The sequence below is a fragment of the Phasianus colchicus genome, chromosome 24 (assembly GCF_987193195.1).
Source record: "Phasianus colchicus chromosome 24, bPhaCol1.hap1.1, whole genome shotgun sequence".
Lineage (NCBI taxonomy): Eukaryota > Metazoa > Chordata > Aves > Galliformes > Phasianidae > Phasianus > Phasianus colchicus.
The window spans coordinates 2864339-2884441 of NC_143459.1; the positions used below are offsets into that span (position 1 = coordinate 2864339).

At 62.7% G+C, this 20103-nt stretch overlaps 2 protein-coding genes across 12 annotated transcripts; one reads left to right on the top strand and one right to left on the bottom strand.

The window, feature by feature from the left end:
* Window positions 1-745: 745 nt before the first annotated feature.
* SYTL1 (synaptotagmin like 1) lies at window positions 746-9459 on the top strand. Of its 4 annotated transcripts, XM_031595026.2 has the most exons (15): window positions 748-928; window positions 2530-2681; window positions 3546-3691; window positions 4345-4447; window positions 4530-4569; window positions 4637-4730; window positions 4845-4939; window positions 5446-5553; window positions 5642-5808; window positions 5905-6007; window positions 6098-6259; window positions 7152-7230; window positions 7302-7401; window positions 7503-7708; window positions 9190-9459. In XM_031595026.2, exons 2-15 carry the CDS (start codon window positions 2554-2556, stop codon window positions 9333-9335), a joined length of 1677 nt encoding a protein of 558 aa, XP_031450886.2. In that variant the 5' UTR covers window positions 748-928; window positions 2530-2553; the 3' UTR covers window positions 9336-9459. The 4 variants fall into 4 exon arrangements, with proteins under 4 accessions (XP_031450884.2, XP_031450885.2, XP_031450886.2 ...); XM_031595024.2 differs by having other exon boundaries at window positions 746-928; window positions 3546-3654; window positions 4530-4730; XM_031595025.2 differs by having other exon boundaries at window positions 746-928; window positions 2549-2681; window positions 3546-3654; window positions 4530-4730.
* MAP3K6 (mitogen-activated protein kinase kinase kinase 6) lies at window positions 9450-19003 on the bottom strand. 8 transcript variants are annotated; one of them, XM_031595023.2, is made up of 28 exons: window positions 17639-18926; window positions 16973-17112; window positions 16474-16497; window positions 15974-16158; window positions 15712-15880; window positions 15488-15594; window positions 15228-15398; window positions 14856-14968; window positions 14611-14770; window positions 14361-14511; window positions 14184-14291; window positions 14064-14113; window positions 13877-13972; window positions 13586-13664; window positions 13382-13515; window positions 13182-13309; window positions 12968-13104; window positions 12768-12873; window positions 12538-12695; window positions 12274-12454; window positions 12049-12196; window positions 11519-11672; window positions 11260-11445; window positions 10339-10444; window positions 10139-10247; window positions 9803-10052; window positions 9640-9716; window positions 9450-9553 (listed from the first exon to the last, which is right to left on the bottom strand). In XM_031595023.2, exons 1-28 carry the CDS (start codon window positions 17892-17894, stop codon window positions 9466-9468), a joined length of 3771 nt encoding a protein of 1256 aa, XP_031450883.2. In that variant the 5' UTR covers window positions 17895-18926; the 3' UTR covers window positions 9450-9465. The 8 variants fall into 8 exon arrangements, 3 of the variants coding, with proteins under 3 accessions (XP_031450883.2, XP_089979949.1, XP_089979950.1); XM_090123823.1 differs by having other exon boundaries at window positions 12274-12695; window positions 12768-12844; window positions 17639-18929; XR_016459682.1 differs by adding an exon at window positions 18944-19003 and having other exon boundaries at window positions 9492-9553; window positions 10139-10444; window positions 11260-11672; ... (1 more) ...; window positions 12768-12844; window positions 17639-17972.
* Window positions 19004-20103: the final 1100 nt, after the last annotated feature.

Consider the following 20103-nt stretch of genomic DNA (forward strand, 5'->3'; position numbering starts at 1 on the left):
CTCCAGCACGGGTTTGAGACCTGGCAAACTCATCACCCCAATGCATCCATCACTGCAGCGAGGACTGCTGAGCCCCAGAGACCTGGCTGTGCTCACTGCATCTCTGCTGTACCCACAGGAAAAGCAGTGAGGGGGGAGGGAAGGGGGTGTTGTGGGGCTGGGGGATACGTGTGCACAGCTCTGAGCTCCCCACGGGGAGAGGAAGGGGAGGGCAGCACACAAACAGACACACAGACACACAGACAGACCGCTGCTGAAGCCTCATTTCCTTAGAAACAGCACTAAAAATAAATCCCCTCTTTGCTGGTGGGGCTGAACTCTGCACCCCCCTCTTCCCCCACTCCCACCCCCAACATGGAAAGTGGGGGCGCAGGGTGAGGAGAGGGGCTGGGGTGCAGCACTGCCAGGTGGCTGCATTTGAGGGGCTGGGGGGGCAATGGGGTGGGAGCCATGGAGTGGGAGCCATGGGGTGGGAGCCAAGGGGCTGTGGGTGCACCCATCGATGGGGGTCCTTCCCCTCCCCCAGGCCCCAAAGTGCCCCAGGTTTGAGCTGGCAGAGTGGGCTGGCACACACCAGTCCCCCATCCCAGTCCTCCCAGTCCCCCCCAGCGCAACCCAAAGCTGGGGCTCAGCGGGGGCCCTCCCCACACCACTTTCTCCTCCCCCCATCGTGTTGGCAATGGCCCCCACCCACCGCCACCATCACCACCTCCAACCACTCTCAGTGAATTCCCCTCCCAGTTCACCTGACGCCTCCCAGTTCAGCCCAGTTCAGCCCAGTCCCGTCCGCTGCGCACCTCTGGCTCCACTCCCAGCTTTGGCACCGCCGGGTGCGGAGGTTCCTGCCCTGCTGGGGTTGACTCAGCCTTAGGGCTGCAGCAACAGCGGGCACCGTGCGGCCCATGGCCCCCCCGCAGCCCTGGGTGAGGTAGGAACCGACCCAAATGTGGAGAATTTTGGGGTTTGTGGGGGGGTTTCCTCCTGCTCTGAGGGTGGGGGGCTGCGCTCTGCCCCTCCGCTCTGCTCTGAGTTTTGGGCACGCGTTGCCTGCAAGGGGTGCAGGGGAGAGCAGGGAAAAGGGGGGGCTGCCCGTCCTGGGGGGCACTCAGGGGTGTTTTGGGTGGGGGGATGTTTGTGCTCGCACCACCCGTCGCCCCACTCCCACTAAAAGGGCTGTGCACCCCCGTCCTGCAGCTTGCTGGGAGCTGCAACTGGTTGGACTGGTTGCACGCGTGGGGGGGTTTGCAGCTTCCACCCCCTCCAAACCTCAGCCCCACGTCCCCCCCACTTCCCTCCCCTGCTGTATGCCACCCAAAGGATGGGGGGAAACCGCACGTATGTGTGGGCTGATCTTCGGTGACACAGTGATATTTTGGGTGCTGCTGTGCTCCGGGGGGGGGACGGGACACCCCCATGGGCCAGGTCTGTGTGTAAACAGGATATGGAACCAGCGTGGGGAGGGGGGGGTGGGGAAGAATAGGGCCCCATCCTATTGCCAGACCCCTGAGCACCACAACACAGCGTGGGGTCACCAGGAGGGGCGTGGGGTGGCATTGGATCAGCAGTGGGTTCGGCAGATGGGGAAATGGGGGGGGATGGCTGGGATAGGGGGGGGTCCTCAGTGCGTGCCATTGTGGTCCCCACAGTGTGATATCGCAGTCCCCATGGTGTGCCATCATGGTTCCCGTGCCATCATGGTCCTCATGGCGTGCCATCACGGTCCCTGCAGTGTGCCACTGTGGTCCCCTTGGTGTGCCACTGCGGCCCCCATGGTGTGCCATCATGTTCCCTGTGCCATCGTCGTCCCCATGGTGTGCCATCATGGTCCCCCTCCCATTATAGCCCCCACGGTGTGCCATTGCAGGCCCTATGGTGTGCCATCATACTCCCTGTGCCATCGTGGCCCCCAAGGTGTGGCACTGTGGTCCCCACACCATCACGGTCCCTATGGTGTGCCATGGTGGTGCCCATGGTGCGGTGGCACTCGCACCCACCACTCGCTGTCCCCCCTGTGCACAATCCCTGTGCTGGCTCCCGTGCTGCCCAGCCAGCACCTCACCCTGCTCAGGGACACCGAGGACCCCCCCAGGGCTGGGATGGGGACACACGTGGGGCTGAGATGGCAGCCACAGTCCCCCCCCAAAAGCGCTTGGTGTCAGCACACGGCTGCACGGTGCTGGCACTGACATCCCAGTGGGATTTCTTTGGGATGGGGGGGTTGGGGGGTCTGGGTACCCGCACCCCTTTCTGTGCCCCTCTTTGTCCCTTGGGAGCCCTGCTGGCAGCGGGAGGGGCAGAAACAAACGCCTTTGGCAAACAGCAGCTGGGCTGGCACGGTGCCAGGGAGGAGGGGCATGGGGGGGGGTCCGTGCCATGCTCGGGGGGGTCGGTGAGGTTGGTGGGGGGGCTCTTTGCGCCCAGCTGCCCCCATCTCACCGCAGAGGGTGGGGATGCCGCGTGCTGCCCACCCCACTGCAGCCCCGCCGCCCCACACCCGCACTGCTGAACTGTGCTCACCCCCCTCCCCAGCCCCCCCCCGATCCCGCAGCACCCATGGAGCTGGAGCTGGGACCCGAGGCACTGCTGGACCTCAGCTTCCTGACCGAGGCGGAGCGCTGTGCCATCGCTGAGGTGCTGCACCGCGATGCTCTGCTGCGCCGCGCAGAGGAGGGTCGTGTCAGGTGGGACCCCCAGGGTCACCTGTGGGCAGGGACAGATGTGGGGTCAGCCCGGGGGGGTGGGGGTCCCGAACGCTATGGGAGATGGCTGCTGTCCCCAGCCTGGGCCGTGTCCCCCAACTTCATCTATGTCCCCTCAACCTCATCTGTGTCCCCAACCTGCCCCGTGTCCCCAGCCTGCTCTATGATGTCCCCTCAGCTTCACCTGTGTTCCCCCATTCTGATCCTTCACCAACTTTTGTCCCCTCCCTGCTCCATGTCCCAAACTTTATCTATGTCCCCAATCTGATCGATGTCCCCCACCCATGCCATGTCCTCCCAGTCTGGCCCATTCCCAACCTGGTCTCTGTCCCCTAAACCTCATCTGTATCTGTATCCCCCCCCCCAGCATGATCCATATCTCCAACCTGGTCTGTGTCCCCAACCTCATCCATGCTCCTGACCTGATCTGTGACCCCAACATGATCTGTGTCCCCTCAACCCGGTCTGTGATGTCTCCTCAATCTCACCCATGTTCCCCCAGTCTATGATCCCAATGTGGTCTGCGTCCCCTAAACCTCATCTGTGTCCCCCCCCCACACTCTGATCCATGCCCCCAGTCTGACCCATATCCCCAACCTGATCTGTGTCCCCTCAACCAGGTCAGTGTTCCCCACTTTGTCCACCTTCCCCACCTCGGTCTATGTCCCCAACCTGTGTCCTGAATGTGGTCCATGTGTCCCCAACCTGACCTGTGTCCTCAACCCATTCCATGTTCCCATCCCAATCCCTGCCCCCCGTCCCCTTCCCCCACCGTTTGGGGCTGTGATGGGATGAGGGGCCTCAGAGCAGCACCCAGAGCTGAGTGCTGCTCCCATGGCCGAGCAGCAAACTGCGCCAGTCGGTGTCGGACCCCACGCGGCTGCGGACCCTGACAGGAGAATGGTTCTGCCACGTCCGCGCCCAGCGCCATCGGAACCTGCTGGGATCCGACCTGGTCCGTGCGTCCATCCGGCGCAGGAGGCGGCCGTGGGGTAGGGAGGATGGGTGGGGGGAGGTATGGAGTGGGGGATGGATGGGCGGAGTGGGTGGAGGGAGGGATGGATGGATGGATGGATGGAATGGGGGATGGATGGGTGGATGGATGGAGGAAGGGTGGGGAAATGGATGGAGGGATGGAAGGATGGGGGGCTGGGGGGATGGATGGGTGGGTGGTGGGTGGATGGATGGATGGATGGATGGATGGATGGATGGATGGATGGGGGGATGGATGGGTGGATGGGTGGAGGGATGAATGGATGGATGGATGGGGGGATGGGTGGGTGGATGGATGGGTGGATGGATGGATGAAGGGATGGGTGTATAGGTGGATGGGTGGAGGGATGGATGGATGGATGGATGGATGGATGGATGGATGGATGGGGGGATGAATGGGGGGATGAATGGGGGGATGGGTGGGTGGATGGGTGGGTGGATGGGTGGATGGGTGGATTGGAGAATGGATGGATGGATGGATGGATGGATGGATGGATGGATGGATGGATGGATGGATGGATGGATGGATGGATGAAGGGATGGGTGGATTGATGGATGGTTGGATGGTTGGGTAGGTGGATGGGTGGATGGGTGGGTGGATGGGTGGGTGGGTACATGGGTGTCAGCCCGCTGAGGTCCCCACTGTCCCCAGGAGCAGCAGAGCTGGAGTGCAGGCTCAGCCAGGGTGAGCTGGAGGCCATCAGGGAGTGGCTGCTGGAGGAGAAGGAGGATGAGGAGGGTGCGCGGGAGGAGAGGTGAGGTGAGGGCGGGCAGGGGGCTGCAGCCCAGTGCTCCTCCAGGGCAGCACAGAGATCTGCTGACCACTTCTCCTCGCAGCCCCAATGAGGATGGAGTCCTGGCAGCCACGGAGCCACAGGTGGGTGCTGGGCTGGCATGCAGTGCTGCGCTGCTGGGCTCAGTCTCACCCACTGTGCCACCCACAGCCCAAACCCGCTGCCCCGGAAAGGACAACGGTGTCACCATCTCTGCAGCAGGGTGACGTCCCAGCAGGGGAACAGGACAGCCCCAGACAGCCAGGTGATATGGGACTGCAGGGAAAATCTATGGGGATTCAGGGAAAAAGGGGACTTCCCTCTTCTTACATCCATTCCTTGCTGTGTTGGGACCCCCACCCACATTGTGCCCTCCCAGGTGACAGAGTGGATGGGAACCCCTTTGGCACCTCCAGTGTGGAGGAAGATGAGGAGGAGCCCAACCCTGCACACAGCAGTCCTGGTGTTGTACAGGTGGGGTGGGGGGCTGTGGAGGGATGTGTGGGGTTGCGTGGGGTTGTGGGGGTCTGTATGGGGTTGAGTGGGGCTGTATGGGGCTGTGGGGGGCTGAGTGGGGTGGTGTGGGGCAGTGTGGGGCTGTGGGGTTTGTATTGGGCTGTGTGGGGTTGAGTGGAGCTGGGTAGGGTTGAGTGAGGTGGTGTGGGGTTGTGTGGTCAGTATTGGGCTGCGTGGGGCTGTGGGGTCTGTATGGGGCGGTGTGGGGCTGAGTGGGATGGAGTAGATTTGTGAGGTCTGTACGGGGTCGAGTGGGGCTGTGGGGGGCTGAGTGGAGTGGTGTGGGGTTGTGGGGTCTATACGGGGCTGTGTGGGGTCTGGATGGGGCAGCGTGGGGCTGAGTGGGGCTGTGTGCCCAAGCTGCTCACGGAGCAGCGTTCCGTGGACCCCACACAGTGGATGCAGCCCTAGGGATGCTCTCCCCCCACACACCCCAGGCAGACCCCTCTCCTTTTCCCCCCCAGAGCACAGAGCCCCCCCCAGACGGACGGACATCCCCGCAGGACAGCCACGCTCCTCCAGGCGCCGCGCTCAGCAGCAGCTCCTCCATCTCCAGCCTCAACTCCTCCACGGTGCGACGCCTTTTGGGTACGGATCCGTAAGGATGCTGGGCACACCAAAACCCCCCTCCCTGACCTCCCCCCCTTCCTCCCCTCTCAGCTGAGCGGCAGCCTGCTGAGCCTCTACAGCGACTGGGAGCTGCGCCGGGTGCCGGTGCGGGGCTGCGTTCAGTTCTCACTGCGTTACGAAGCGGCTGCTCAGGAGCTGCGGGTGCACGTGGTGCGGTGCCGGCACCTGGCCGAGGCAAAGAGGCAGCGCTCCGACCCGTGAGTGTGACACCAGGGAGGGGAGGGGGGCACCGTGACCCACCGTGTGCCCCCCCCCCCCCAACACCCCGACCTCCCCATCCCCATCGGCTGCAGGTACATCAAGACCTACCTGCTGCCCGATAAGTCCAACCGCAGCAAGCGCAAAACCTCGGTTCGGAAGCGGAGTTTGGACCCCGTCTTTAACGAGACCCTGAAGGTGTGTTTGGGGTCGGGGGGGTCCCGCTGTGTGGTGTCGTCCCCCCCCCCCCCCGCCTGCTCACACCGTTTCCCCCATCCCCTCCTGCAGTACAACGTGAGGAAGGCAGAGCTGCGGGGTCGGACGCTCAACCTGTCCGTGTGGCACCACGACGCGTTGGGTCGGAACCTCTTCCTGGGGGAGGTGGAGGTCCAGCTGGGAGAGTGGGACTGGGCCAACACACAGCCCGAGTGGTTCAACCTGCAGCCCCGTGTGAGTCCCGCACGCAGCCCCATAGCCCTGCCCCCTTCCCCCCACTCCCCATAACCCCGCTCCATCCCCACCCATTGCTCTCCATATCTCTTCTCCCTCCCCTGACCCTCCTCACCCCGTAACTCTGCCCCCTCCCCACCCCATAGCTCCCCGTAACCCTGCTCCCTCCTTGACCCTCTCCACCCTATCACTCTGCCCCCTCCCCACCCCATACCCCCATATAATCCTCTCCCCACTCCATAGCCCCCCATACCCCTGCCCCACACCTCCCATAACTCTGCTCCCTCCCTGGTCCTCCCTACCCCATCACCATGCCCCCTCTGCACCCCATAACTCCCCACAGCCCCCAATAGTCCTGCTCCCTGCCCCACATCCCCATAACCCCACTCCCTTTCTGACCTTCTCCACCCATATGACCCTTCCCCCTCCCCATCCCATAGCTCCCCATAACCCTGTTCCCCCCCATCCCATAGCCCCCATACCCCTGCCCCACACCCCTAAAACCTTGCTCCCTTTCTGATCCTCCCCCCATACCCCCATAGAACCCTGCTCCCTCCCCCCCATCGCTCCCCACAACCCTGCTCTCTCCTTGACCCTCCCCATCCCATAGCCCCCCATAACCCCTCTCCCTCCCCACCCGTAGCTCTCCATAACTCTTCTCCCTCCCCTGACCCTCCTTGCCTCATAACCCTGCCTCCTGCCCACCCCATAGCCCCCATACCCCCATAACCTTGCTTCCTCCCTGACCCTCCTCATCCCATACCACCATATAATCCTTCCCCCTCCCCACCCCATAGCTCCCCATAACCCTGCTCCCTCCCTCATCCTCCCCACCCCGTAGCCCTGTTCCCTGCCCCACACCCCCATAACCCCTCTCCCCCCCCCACCACAGACCCCCATACCCCCAGACAGCCTCCCCAACCGAGGTCACCTCAACCTGGCACTCAAATTCATCCCCGCCGGCTCTGAAGGTGAGTGGGGGCAGTGAGGATGGGGCAGTGCAGCCCCCCCCCAGGCCCTGACCCGGACCCCCACCCCACAGGTTTAGGGCAACCGCCCACAGGTGAGCTGCACATCTGGATTAAGGCAGCACAGGGCTTGGTCCCACTGCATGGCAGCACCGTGGATGCCTTCGTGCAGTGGTAAGGGCTGCATGGCAGCACATGGAGGGCTGGGAAGGGGGTGGGCACAGCATGGGGGTCCAGCCCCCTCCCACCATCTCATTGCTGACCCCCCCCCCCAGCTCTGTGCTGCCTGATGACAGCAAGGCTGGCCGGCAGAAGACACGGGTGGTGAAACGCAGCCTCAGCCCCATCTTCAACCACACCATGGTGTACGATGGCTTCCAGCCCCACGACCTGGCCCAGGCCTGTGCTGAGTGCACCCTATGGCACAGGGATGCCTTCGCCAAGAGGCAGCTGGGGGGGCTGCGGCTCAGCCTGGGCACAGGTGAGGGGAGGGAGATGGGGATGGAGAGCTGGGGGGGTTCTGGGAGGTCCTGAGGAGGGTCTATGCGGTGATGGGGGTCTATAAGGAGTCTGGGGGGGGGGGGATATGGGGCTCTGTGGGTATCTGTTAGGGTCCTGGGGGGTTCTATGGGGTCCTGACGGGGGTCTATAGGGAGTTATAGGAGTCTAAAAGGAGTCTGGGTGGAGATATGGGGCTCTGTGGGTTCCTGTTAGCATCCTGGGGGGCTCTGTCAGGTCCTGAGGGGAGTATATGGGGAGTTATAGGGATCTATGAAGAGGCTGGGGGGGAGATATGGGGCTCTGTGGGTGTCTGTTAGGGTCCTGGTGGTTCTATGGGGTCCTGACGGGGGTCTATGGGGAGTTATAGGAGTCTATAAGGAGTCTGGGGGGGAGATATGGGGCTCTGTGGGTGCCTGTTAGGGTCATGGTGGTTCTGTGGGGTCCTGAGGGGGTCTATGGGGAGTTATAGGTGTTTATGGAGAGTCTGGGGGGGAGATATGGGGTTCTGTGGGTGTCTGTTATGATCCTGGGGGGTTCTATGGGGTCCCGAGGGGGTCTGTGGGGAGATATAGGGGTCTGTGTGGAGTCTGGTGGGAAATACAGGGAGATATGGGGTTCTGTGGGTGTCTGTTAGGGTCCTGGGGGGTTCTCTGGGGTCCTGAGGAGGTTCTATGGGGAGTTATGGGGGTCTATGAGGAGTCTGGAGGGGAGATATGGGGAGATATGAATGGCTATGGGGATCCTAGGGGGGGTTATTTGGGGGTTCTGGACGGGAATATAAGGGGATATGGGGTTTCTGAGGGGAAATATGGGGACGTATTGGGCTCTGTGGGTGTTTATTTGGGTCCTAGAGGGTTCTATGGGTCCTAAGGGGGGTCTATGGGGAGTTACAGGGGTCTGTGAGGAGTCTGGAGGGGGAGATATGGTGTTCTGAGGGTGTCTGTTAGGGCCCGGGGGGTTCTGTGGGGTCCTGTGGGGGGTCTATGGGATTTCAGAGGGGAAATACAGGGAGATATGGGGCTCTGTGGGTGTTTATTTGGGTCCTAGGGGGTTCTATAGGGTCCTGAGGGGGATCTATGGGGAGTTATAGGAGTCTATAAGGAGTCTAGGAGGCAGATATGGGCTCTGCGGGTGTCTGTTAGGGTCCTGGGGAGTTCTATGGGGGTTCTGCAGGGGAATATTGGGAGTTACGGGGTTTTTGAGGGGAAATACGGGACTCTATTGGTGTCTGTTGGGATCATAGCGGGTTCTATGGGGGTCCTGATGGGATCTGTGGGGAGTTATGGGGCTTCTGGGGGGATTAAGGGTACATACAGGACCTCCCACACCCCCATCCCCCGACCCCGAGGCACGTCTCCAACTGGGGTCCGTGGGGCCGCGGTTCGTTGGGCACTGGGGTGCCTTTCCAACCCCCTTCCCGGCCCCATAACCGAGCGGGATCTCCTTCCCCCATCCCCATAGGGAGCAGCTACGGGCTGCCCGTGGGCTGGATGGACTCGACGGCGGAGGAGCGGGCGCTGTGGGGCCGAGTGCTGCAGGATTCCGGGCGCTGGGTGGAAGCGCTGCTACCGCTGCGCACCGACCTGGTGCCCCGCACCGCACCGTGAGCACAGCGAGACCCCCGGCATGGAGACGGAGGGGGTGGGAGGTTTGGGATGTGCCCCACACATATGGGGCCGTGCCCACGCTGTCCCTTGGGTTGCAATGAAGCACGGCACGCTCTCTCCTGGATGGTGTTTATTGCGTTCCCCCCCTGTCTGTTCCGCAGCTGTGATCCCTGCGGTGCTGCACGATGGCTGCCCACAGGCGATACGCCGAGCCGCGCCTGTTGGGGGGGTGGATATGGGGCTGGAGGGGGGGGGGCACAGGGATGTGTCACCCCATGTCCCACCTCCCAACCCTGGTGGGCACCTCATCCCGGTGTAGAAGAGGTCGTCGCAGGTGGCGCTGCCCAGCAGGTCCCGCAGGGTGAAGCCGTGCGTCAGGAGCTGTGGGAGGCGGTGGTGAGGTGGCACAGCCCCATGGCATCAGTGGGGTGCAGCCCTGGGGGGCTCCATGCGGCTGTGGATCTCACCGTGGCTGTGGTGGTTGGGTCTGTGCCGTGCTGCTGCAGCCACTCCAGGAGCAGTGGGTCAGCCTGGGCCCCGGGGCTGCACTCAAGGGATGAGGCTGAGGGTCCCTGCCCCACGGCGGTGTCCTCCCCGCTGTGTCCCTGCTCACCACAGTGTGGGGGGAGATTGGGGTGCGTGGTGTCCACCGAGCAAAGCACCTGCTGTGCCAACTGCTGCCACTCCTGCTCCTTCTCAGCCAGCTGCCGGAGAAGCCTGGGGGGCAGCAGGGATGGGGGCTGGCATTGGGGGGCACGCGGTGCTGCCCCCCATCCCTGTGCCCCACGGATGCCCGGCCCCACCTGCCCGTCTGTGCGCGAAGGCGGCGGAGCTGTGCCAGCAGCACTGAGCACCTCTGGCTGGCACTGCTCTCCGTGGGGCTGTCACCCTCGGATCCATCCTCCTGCAGCTCTGTGGGAGCAAAGCGTGCGGCACAGCCCACCCCACAGCCATCCCTGGGGGCTCAAGCCGTGTCTTGGCCACCCCCCCCCACTCCACCCACCTGTCAGCAGCACCGCCAGAGCTGCCTGCACTGCCTGGCTGATGGCAGCGTCCAGAGCAAACACCCAGTGAGGCCTGATGTGGTGCTGGCGCAACACCCGTGTCACCTGGGGAGGGCATGGATGGGCTGGAGTGTCACCATGGGCAAGCAACACCGTGCCAAAGCAACACCGTGCCAGAGCAACACCGTGCCAGAGCAACACCGTGCCAGAACAACACCATGTTGGAGCAAGACTGTACCAAAGCAACACTGTGCCAGAGCAACACCGTGTAGGAACAATGCTGTGCCAGAGCAACACCATGGTGGAGCAACACAGTGCCAGAAAGACACTGTGCCAAAGCAACACTGTGCCAGAGCAACACCAGGTTGGAGCAAGACTGTGCCAAAGCAACACTGTGCCAGAGCAACACCGTGTAGGAACAATGCTGTGCCAGAGCAACACCATGGTGGAGCAACACAATGCCAGAACGACACTGTGCCAAAGCGACACTGTGCCAAAGCAACACCGTGCTGGAGCAACACAGTGCCAGAGCAGCACTGTGCCAGAGCAATATTGTGCCAGAGCAACACCATGCTAGAACAACACCATGTTGGTGCAATACTGCTGGAGTGTCACTGTGCCTGAGCAACACTGTGCCAGAATGACACCGTGCTAGGGTGTCACTGTGCAGAGCATCACTGTGCTGGAGCAACACCATGTTGGAGCAAATCCATGCCAGAGTGTCACCATGCCAGAGCACCACTGAGCCAGAACAGCACTGTGCCAGAGCGACACAGTTCTGTAGCATCAATGTGCGTGTGCAACACCGTGCCAGAATGGCACTGTGCAACACTGTGTTGGAGCAGGAGTGCCACCATGCCAGAGCAACACTGTGCTAGAACAACACCATGCAGGAGCAACACCGTATCCCAGGCACTCACCACAGCCTGGAAGTGGAGCAGTGGTGCCTGCAGTCGCTGCACACTGATCCCATCCTCCCTCAGCCGTGCCTGCAGCTGCAGGAGGTCGTGGCGCAGCTGGGGCTGCTGGGGGCTCTGGATGTAGCTCTGCAGGCAGCTCAGCAGCTGGGCGATGTGCTCCGAGCTCAGCCGTGGTCCCACCGCGCTCTGCATGGGAGAGGAAAGCCCTGAGATGGGCTCCATCCCATCCCCATTGCTTGCTGCCTGTCCCACACCCCACCTGGCTCTCCTGCAGGGCAGCAGTGATGCCCGGTGCCTCGGCTCTGAGGATGCACAGCAGGGTGGTGCGGTGCTGGATGTCCTTCTGCAGCACGAAGCTGTCCCCGCTCTCCTCGGGTGAGGATGAGCGCAGGGTGAGGTCGGAGCTGGTGCTGCTGTGGGGCAGTGTGGGGCACGGTGGGTTGGGGGCTGCCCGTGGCACACATGGCATCGTGGAGCCCTGCTGATACCCGGGGAAGCCACCCAAGCCATTTCCAGCACAGGAAGGGATGGGGGAAGGTGACCAGGAGCCACACCAGCTCGGCCTTCCCCAAAGCACTGGAGCTGTTATGGGGTTATGGGGCTAATGGGGGGATCAGCACATTGGGTGTTGAGCACCACATCAGTGACCCAGCAGCATTTTGTGCCCCCGCCGTCTGTGACAGGGACAGCTGTGCCACCAGCACTGTGTGGGGGCATCTGAGGGCCACTCACCAGTGGGAAACCGAAATCCAACCCCGTGGGACCCCGGGATGTCACCACCCCACATACCTGTGGCCTGACGCTGCCTCACCGTGGTGGTGTGGGAGCGGGGTGCCGCCCGCTGCGCCCCCCACCCCAACCCCAATGGCAGGACATCCCTCAGTGCTGTCGGTCCCCACTGCGTCCCCATCGCGGCGCTCCCAGCGGGGTGAACCACCTGCCAGGGAGAGGATGGAGGGGGGGAAGGTCAGAGGGCAGCCATGCTGGGACCCCCCAAACCCCTCCCCAGCTCACCCCTCGCTGTGGGCACCCTCTGGCTGCCGGCACGCCTGGCACCAGCCAGGAACGGGTCCTGCAGCAACGCAGATGCTGTTGCCCTCATGGCTGGGTCAGCCTCGAAGCAGCGCAGGATGAAAGCCTTGGCCTCATCCGACATGGAGCTGGGCACCTCTGGGTGTGCCTTGAACATGCCCACCTGCAGGATGGGCTGCACAGGGACCAGCCACACAAAGGATGACATTTCAGGGCTCCCCCCTTCACCCCCCAACCTGTGGGTACCTTGAACATCGCTGCCTGGGGGCTGCCCAGCTCGTAGAAGGGCGGTCTGCCCGTGGCCATCTCGATGACGGTGCAGCCCAAGGACCAGATATCTGCTGGCTTCCCATAGCCCCACGGCCCTTGGTCGATGATTTCGGGGGCCATGTACTGCAGGGTGCCTGGGGGAGGTGGTGGGAGGAATGAAGCCCACCGTGATGCCCCACAGCCCCTCTCCCCCACTCCTCTCCTACCCGTGAAGCTGCCGGCGCTGGGGCTGATGCCCGCCAGCCGCTTGGAGGTGCCGAAGTCGGAGATCTTCAGCACGCCGCTGTATGTGTTGATGAGGACATTGTCACCCTGGAATCCCAAAATAAAACCCCACAGCCTCGAGCTGTGCATCCCCCAGCTGGGGCTGGGCGTGGAGGGCAGCTCCCACCCCCCCCCCCCCCACCTTGATGTCCCGGTGCACGATGTGGTTGTCGTGGAGGTAACTGAGCCCGTTGAGGATCTGGCGGGTGTAGAAGATGATGGTGGGCTCGTTGTCCTTCAGGGGACCCCACTTGGAGCGCAGCAGGGAAGAGAGGCTCCCTGGGGAGAGGGCAGCACCCACATTCACCCTATGGGTCCCCAACTCCCCCCACCCCCAGCCTCGCAGTGCTGCCCACCTCCGGGCACCTCCTCCATGAAGATCTTGATGAAGCCATCCTGGCTGATGGAGCCCAGGTAGCGCACGATGTTCCTGTGCCGCAGGCGCTTGTGCAAGGCCAGCTCCTCGTGCAAGGGCTGCGAGTAGCTGCATGGTGGGCAGCAGAGTGAAGGGCTGTACAGAGACCCCCACCCCCCACCCCGGCACCGTTGGACCCACCGGCTGTCCCGCTCTGGGATCTCCTTGATGGCAATCCTCACTTGGGTGCCGAGGCAGCGCCCGGCGTAGACGACCCCATAAGTGCCCCTGCCCAGGACCACACGCTCACCCGACTCGGTGCACTCATAGCTGTACTGCAGGGGGGGACGTGGGGTGGCAGTCGGACCGCCCAGCACCCCGTGCCACCCGCTGTGCCCCCCTCACCTCCAGGATGGGCTGCGTGCTGCTGGGCAGCTCCTCACCGCCCTGCTCCACCAGGAAGGATTGGACCCGCTCACAGAACCTGTGTGTGGAGAGGGGATGGTGCTGAGTCCCACTGATACCACTGACCCCCCTCCCCTGTGCATCATATCCCCGCCCTCCCCCCCTGGCACAAGGGCTGAAGCCACTTTGGTTTGTCCCCTTTCCGCCATAGGGCACAATCTGCTGCCCCCATGGGAGGCATTTGGGGGTCCTCCCCAAAAGCAGCGTGGGGTCCCTGTGCCCCCCACTCACCACTGGCAGTGCTGCTGGGAGGGGAAGTACAGCTGGAAGTCCTCCTCTGTGTGCACCACGTAGAGAAAGCAGCCCCGCTCGTCGCTCTTGCAGATGCTGCGAGGAAAAGACCCCCTTCATCACCCCCCCATAAGCAGTGGGGCTGGGGTGCAGCCCCCAGGGCAGGGGGAACTGCGGACACTCTCACCTGACGCCCCGGATGGCTGCAGGTGGGAACTCCCAGCTCGACGCCGCTTTCTGCAGGAAGAAAGAGAAAGGGTGGGTGGGAGACAGGAGGACACCCCCAGGACCCCAAACCCGGCCCTACCTCCTCCGTGGGGCACACGAGGGTGAGCATCACAGCGGGCTCCTCTGCTGCACTGCGCACCGCCAGCCGCGCCGGCTGCAGCACCTTGCCATGCTCCAGGATGAGGACCTGCAGCCACCACACACGGTCACCCCGTGTCCCCCCACCTGTCCCCAGGTCCCCAGGGCTGCTCCCCACCGGGCAGCACGGCTCAGGCACGAAGGGTTGGCAGGAGGTGAGGAGGAAGCCCAGCCAGAAGTCAACCAGCTCCTGCCGGGCAGATGGCACCGCTGGGCTCTCCTGGAAGTGTTTGTAGAGCAGGAACGTCTCCATGACGGACACCAGGTACCTGCACGGCAGGCATTGCAAGTGGGGACGTCCCACGGACCCTACAGACTGCAGAGGGTGACTGTGGGTGGCTGTGCACAGCCGTGCCCCCGGCGCTCACCATCCTGGCGCGTTGAGCTTGTAGAGCTTCTCGGAGGCCTGGATGACTTTGCCCAGGTCGTTGGCCAAGATTCCGGCCCCCAGGCAGAAGCCCACGTCCCAGTAGTGCCGCAGCTCCTCCAGGCTGCCCTTACGGCCCTGCAGGCAGCTCAGCTTCACGCCTGGATGTGGGATTGTGACCCATCAGGGATCAGCCCCCCGATGGCAGCAGCTCCCTGCAGGGTCCCTGTGCAGGACGGGGCGCACCGATCTGCTGCAGCCGCAGCGAGGTGTCGAAGCGATGGCCGGAGGCGACGAGGAGGACGGCAGCGTTGATGCCCGCGTGGAGGCTGGGCTCCAGCTCAAAGGCTTTGCTGTACCTGAGCAGAAGCCATCATCCCAATGGGGTGATGGGGACAGCACCTCCCACCTCCCAGGCAAACCTCTCCGGGGCTCCCGAGATAGAATGGTAGAACAGTGAGGGTTGGAAAAGACCTCTAAGATCTCCCAGGCACTGACTGTGTGCAAGGGGAGAGAGAACTGAGGCTTCTGCCCTGCTGCGGGGATCTGAATGGGAACCTACACACATCCCATGGGGTCCCAGCCCTGGGTGCATCCCCAGCTCCATCCCAGCCTCACCAGTACAACGCTCGGTCCCGCATCTCCGTGTCAATGAGGCCAGAGCTGATGAACATATCTTTGTAGATGCGGCCACAGAGGCAGAGCAGGTCGGGTGCCGCCGTGTCTCGGTGCTGCACGGCAGGCAGCAGCACTGACAGAGCCTTCTCACGGTCCCCAGCACGGTTACGCCTGCGTATGGTGCTCAGCCATATATAGGGCTCAGCCATAATAGGGCCATGGCCCCCCTGCCCCACGGGGACACCGGGATCACCACTCACCGACTGAGGGCAAAGGCGTAATGGAAGCGGACGTGGGGCTGCTCGGCCACGTCGCAGGTAGGCAGGGAGTGCAAGGTGTCCACCAGAGAGATGATGGAGTCGTAATCCTGCGGGGACATCTCCAAAAGCTGAGCCGGGATGAACGGCCTCAGTTCATCCACGGTTTGGGGGTTGTGGGGCCAATGGGGGACGACGAGGAGCGGGGATGGCGATGCGGTGCCCACCTGCGCATCACGGTAGGACAGCAGCAGGCTGACCACGATGTCCAGGCTGAGCAGCTCCACGCTGTCCAGGCGCTGCTGGATGCTCCTCAGCTCACGGCTCAGCTGCTCGCCCCGGAACAGCTCCCGCACCCGGCGGATGTCACGGCGGAGGGTCTCCCGAAAATACCCACTGTTAGGGGGCAGAGATGTGGGGCTGAGCGGTGCTACGTGGCTGGCTGCCCTCCTCCGAGTGCATCACCCACAGCGGGGTGGGTGGTGGTACCAGGAGTTGGTGGGGATGGCCTCCAGCAGGCGGATGAGCCGTGCTGTCAGTGGGGTGAAGGGCTCCGTGTCGCAGCTGGGCTGGGGGAGCTCAGTGGGGCACTGCTCAGTGCTGTTCTCACAGCACAGCACCTCTCCGTGCGCCGTCACCGCGTAGGGGATGAAGGTATAACTGCCACACAGGTCCTGGATGGGGCGGGGGGAGATAGGGCTGAGTGGCAATGCCGTCCCCCTTCACTCCCCACCCCCCATCATTTGGGTTTTGGGCCCCACTGCCATCATTACGCTCCAGAGTGAATGGTCCCGTTGGTTTTCTGGGGCTGATCCCAAACCGTCCTTGTGCTTCCTGGTGCTGCTCTGAACCACCCCTCCCCATAACTCAGCAGCTGGGGTTGGGGGTCTCGCTCCCCACATGCACTGCCCACCCCTCCGAGGCTGGGGGAGCTCAAACCCCCCCCCCCCCAGCATTATGGCAGCAGTGAGAGCAGCGGAGAACCATACCGAGTTCTTCTGGCAGATGTCCTCCTGGAGAGGGAGGGAGGGAGGGAGGAGGGACTTAATGAGGAGTTCTGGCACAAAAGAAATCAGCTGATCTCAGGATCCGGGGTCAAAGTCACCCGGCGATGGCCCCAACCCCAGGCAGGGCCACAGACAGCCCTCCCACCCCACACTGTGAAAAAGGGGCTCTGAACGGGTGCCCTTGTGCTCCCTCACGTCACAGTGACGTTTGGGGACAATTTAGATGCACTCCCCTCCACACTTCTTCCCAGCAGCCCTCCCGCTGGTCCCATTGGTTTGGTGTTTCCCAGGAAAGCAAGCTGAATTTTCCTGGATTTCCTGGGACACATGGGGGATCACCCCCTCCTCATCCCCTTTGGGCACCTGATGGTGCAACCATGGGAACCCATGTGGGCTCAGCGTGGGGATGGATGGCGATAGCACTGAGATGCCCACCCCCCAGACCCCCCACCCCAGGTGCTGCTCAGTGGTCCCTGCTCACCTGCAGGGCCCGCAGGGCAGGCAGCACCGTGTGGCAGCAGAGCAGCACGTTGTGGGACATATCGAAGCTCTCACGGACCCCCAAGTGGTAGAAGAGCGAGGGCTGGCAGACGGCATCACTCAGTTCCACCACGGCCACATCTGGGCAGGACAGAATCACAGAATCACAGAATGGCCAGGGACCTCAAGGATCATGAATCTCCAACCCCCTGCCACACGCAGGGCCACCAGCCTCCGCATTTCACACCAGCCCAGGCTGCCCAGGGCCCCATCCAACCTGGCCTTGAGCACCTCCAGGGATGGACGGGGCATCCACAGCCTCTCTGGGCAGCTGTTCCAGCACCTCACCACTCTCATAGCAAAGAACTTCCCCCTGACATCCAACCTCAATCTCCCCTCCCTCAACTTCAAACCGTTTCCCCTCATCCTGCAGTTATCTCCCCTTTCCAAGAGTTGATTCCCCTCCTGTTTGCAGGCTCCCTTTAGGTACTGAAGGCTGCAATGATTCACCCCACAGCCTTCTTTTCTCCAGGCTGAACAAGCCCAGCTCCCTCATCCTGTCCTCAACAGGACGGCATCAAGCACCGCCCCGAGCGGGGAAACCGAGGCACCCATCCGGAGAAACGAGCACGGCGGGGTGGGGAGGAGTGATGATTCTCCTCTTCACCTGCGTTATAGAAGAGATCCAGGGCTGCGGTGTCCCCCAGCGCCAGGCGGCCGAACGGCACGGTGCGCATCCGGCCCCGCAGCTGGCGGCAGGCGGCCCGCAGGGAGCGCAGCGCCGGGCACGGAGCCGACTGGCAGCTCGGCACGAACACCACGCTCAGCGCCCGCCCGCACCGCGTCCCGCACACCGGGCGGCACATCGTGCCTTCCACCGCCAGAGGATCCTGCCAGCAGCTGCCGGCTCCGTGAGCTGCCATGGGATGTGGAGGAATCGGGGTGATGCTGAGCACCGAAATCTGCGCTGCGCAAAGGGAGCGCAGGGAGAGCACCAAATCCTGCACCAAGGGAACCCCAAAGGCGTGGTGAGAAAGCGTCAAATCCTGCAGTGAGGAAGGCCAAACCTCGCACCGGGGCAGCCCCAAAGCCTGCACTGAGAGAACTCCAATTGTTTACCAGGAGAGGCCAAATCCTGCACTGGGAGAGCTCCAAACCCTGCACCCCGCATGGGGGTCTGAATCCTGCACCAAGAGAACCCCAAAGCCACACTGAGAAAGCACCAAACCCTGCACTGTGAAAGACCGAACCCCACACCAGGAGAGCCCCAAATCCCACATCAGGAGAGCCCAAACCTTGCACTGGGACAGAACAAACCCCACACCAGGGAAGGCCCAAAATCCTGCACAGGAGAGCCCAAATCTTGCACCAGAACAGCCTGAACCCTACACCAGCAGAGCCCAAACCCCACATGGGTGCCCTAAAATCTGCACTGGGAGAGCTCTAAACCCTGCACCATGGGGGTCTGAGTCCTGCACCGAGAGACCCCCAAAGCCACACTGAGGAAGCACCAAATCCTGCAGTGAGAAAGCCTCAACCCCACACCAGGAGAGCCCCAATCCTGCACTGAGACAGGACAAACCCCACACCAGGAGAGCCCAAACCCTGCACAGGGAGAACTCAAGCCATGCACCAAGCCCAGCGCTAGGAAGCCTCAAATTCTTTACCAGGAGAAGCCAAAAACTGCACTGGGAAAACTCAAACTGTACACCAGGAGAACCCAAACACGGGGACAGCCCCAAATCCCGCACTGGGGCAGCTCCAAACCCGCACAGGGAGAACTCAAACCCTGCACCGAGAAAGTCCCAAATCCAGCAGCAGGAAAGCCCCGAATCGCGCACCCAGAGTGCCCAAACCCCGCACCAACGGAGCCCCAAACCCCGCACCAGGACACCCCAAACCCCGCACCAGGACAGCCCCGCACCCCGCCCCGCACAGCAGATCCCGCTCCCCGCGCTGCCCCGCTCCCCACCGCCGAACCGGCCCCGCTCCGTGCCGGCTGTGCTCTTTGGGTTCGGTTCCCCCCCCTCCCCAGCTCCGCTCCGCCCCGTCCCGCCCCGGGCACCGGCACCGCTTCCGCCTGTCCCGGAGTGACTCAGCGCGGCCGCGTGGGGACGGGATGGGACCTATGGGATCCGATGGGATGGGCAGAACCCTATAGGAGTCGAGGGGATGGGATGGAAGCCAACAGGAGCCGAGGGGATGGGACCCACAGGACCTGATGGGACAGAACCCTTTAGGACCCGATGGGGTGGGATGGAAGCCTGTAGGACCTGATAGGATGGGATCCCATAGGACTTGATGGGACCTAATGGGACAGGACCTATAGGACCCAGTGGGATGGGATGTAACCCCCTAGGACCCAGTGGGTTGGGACAGGACAGATAGGACCCAATGGGACAGGACAGAACCCTACAGGACCTGATGGGATAGGACCTACAGGACGTGATGGGATGGGACAAGATCTATAGGACCCAGTGGAATGGGGCAGGACCCTATAGAACCCGATGGGATGGGATCTATAAGACCCAATGGGACAGGACAGAACCCTATAGGACCTGATGAGATGGGACACTAAAGGACCCAGTGGGATGGAATGGGACCCTATAGGACTCGATGGGATGAGATGGAACTGCACTACAGGACCTGATGGGATGAGGCGGGGCCTTATAGGACCAGTGGGGCAGGACCTATAGGATGGAATACTATAGGACCCAATGGGATGGGATGGGATCATATAGGACCCAATGGGATGGGATGGGACCCTGTAGTATAGAGCCCTAATGGGATAGGCCAGGATCTAATAAGAACCAGTGGGATGGGACAAAACCCTATTGGACCAACTGGAATGGGATGAGATTCTATAGGACCTGATGGGACAAGACAGAACCCTGTAGGATGCAATGGGACATTATGCATAGGACCTGGCAGGATGAGATGGAACCTTAAAGGACCCAATAGGATGGGACCTATAGGACCTGGTGGGACAGGACATAACCCTATAGGACCTGATGGGATGGAACCCTATAGGACCCCCAGCACCGGGTGCTGCTCCCATCCTGGTGGCACCAGTTGCAAAAGAGGTGCTGAGGAAAGGGGAAGCTGTGGGGCCACGGCGAGTTCCTTCCCCCT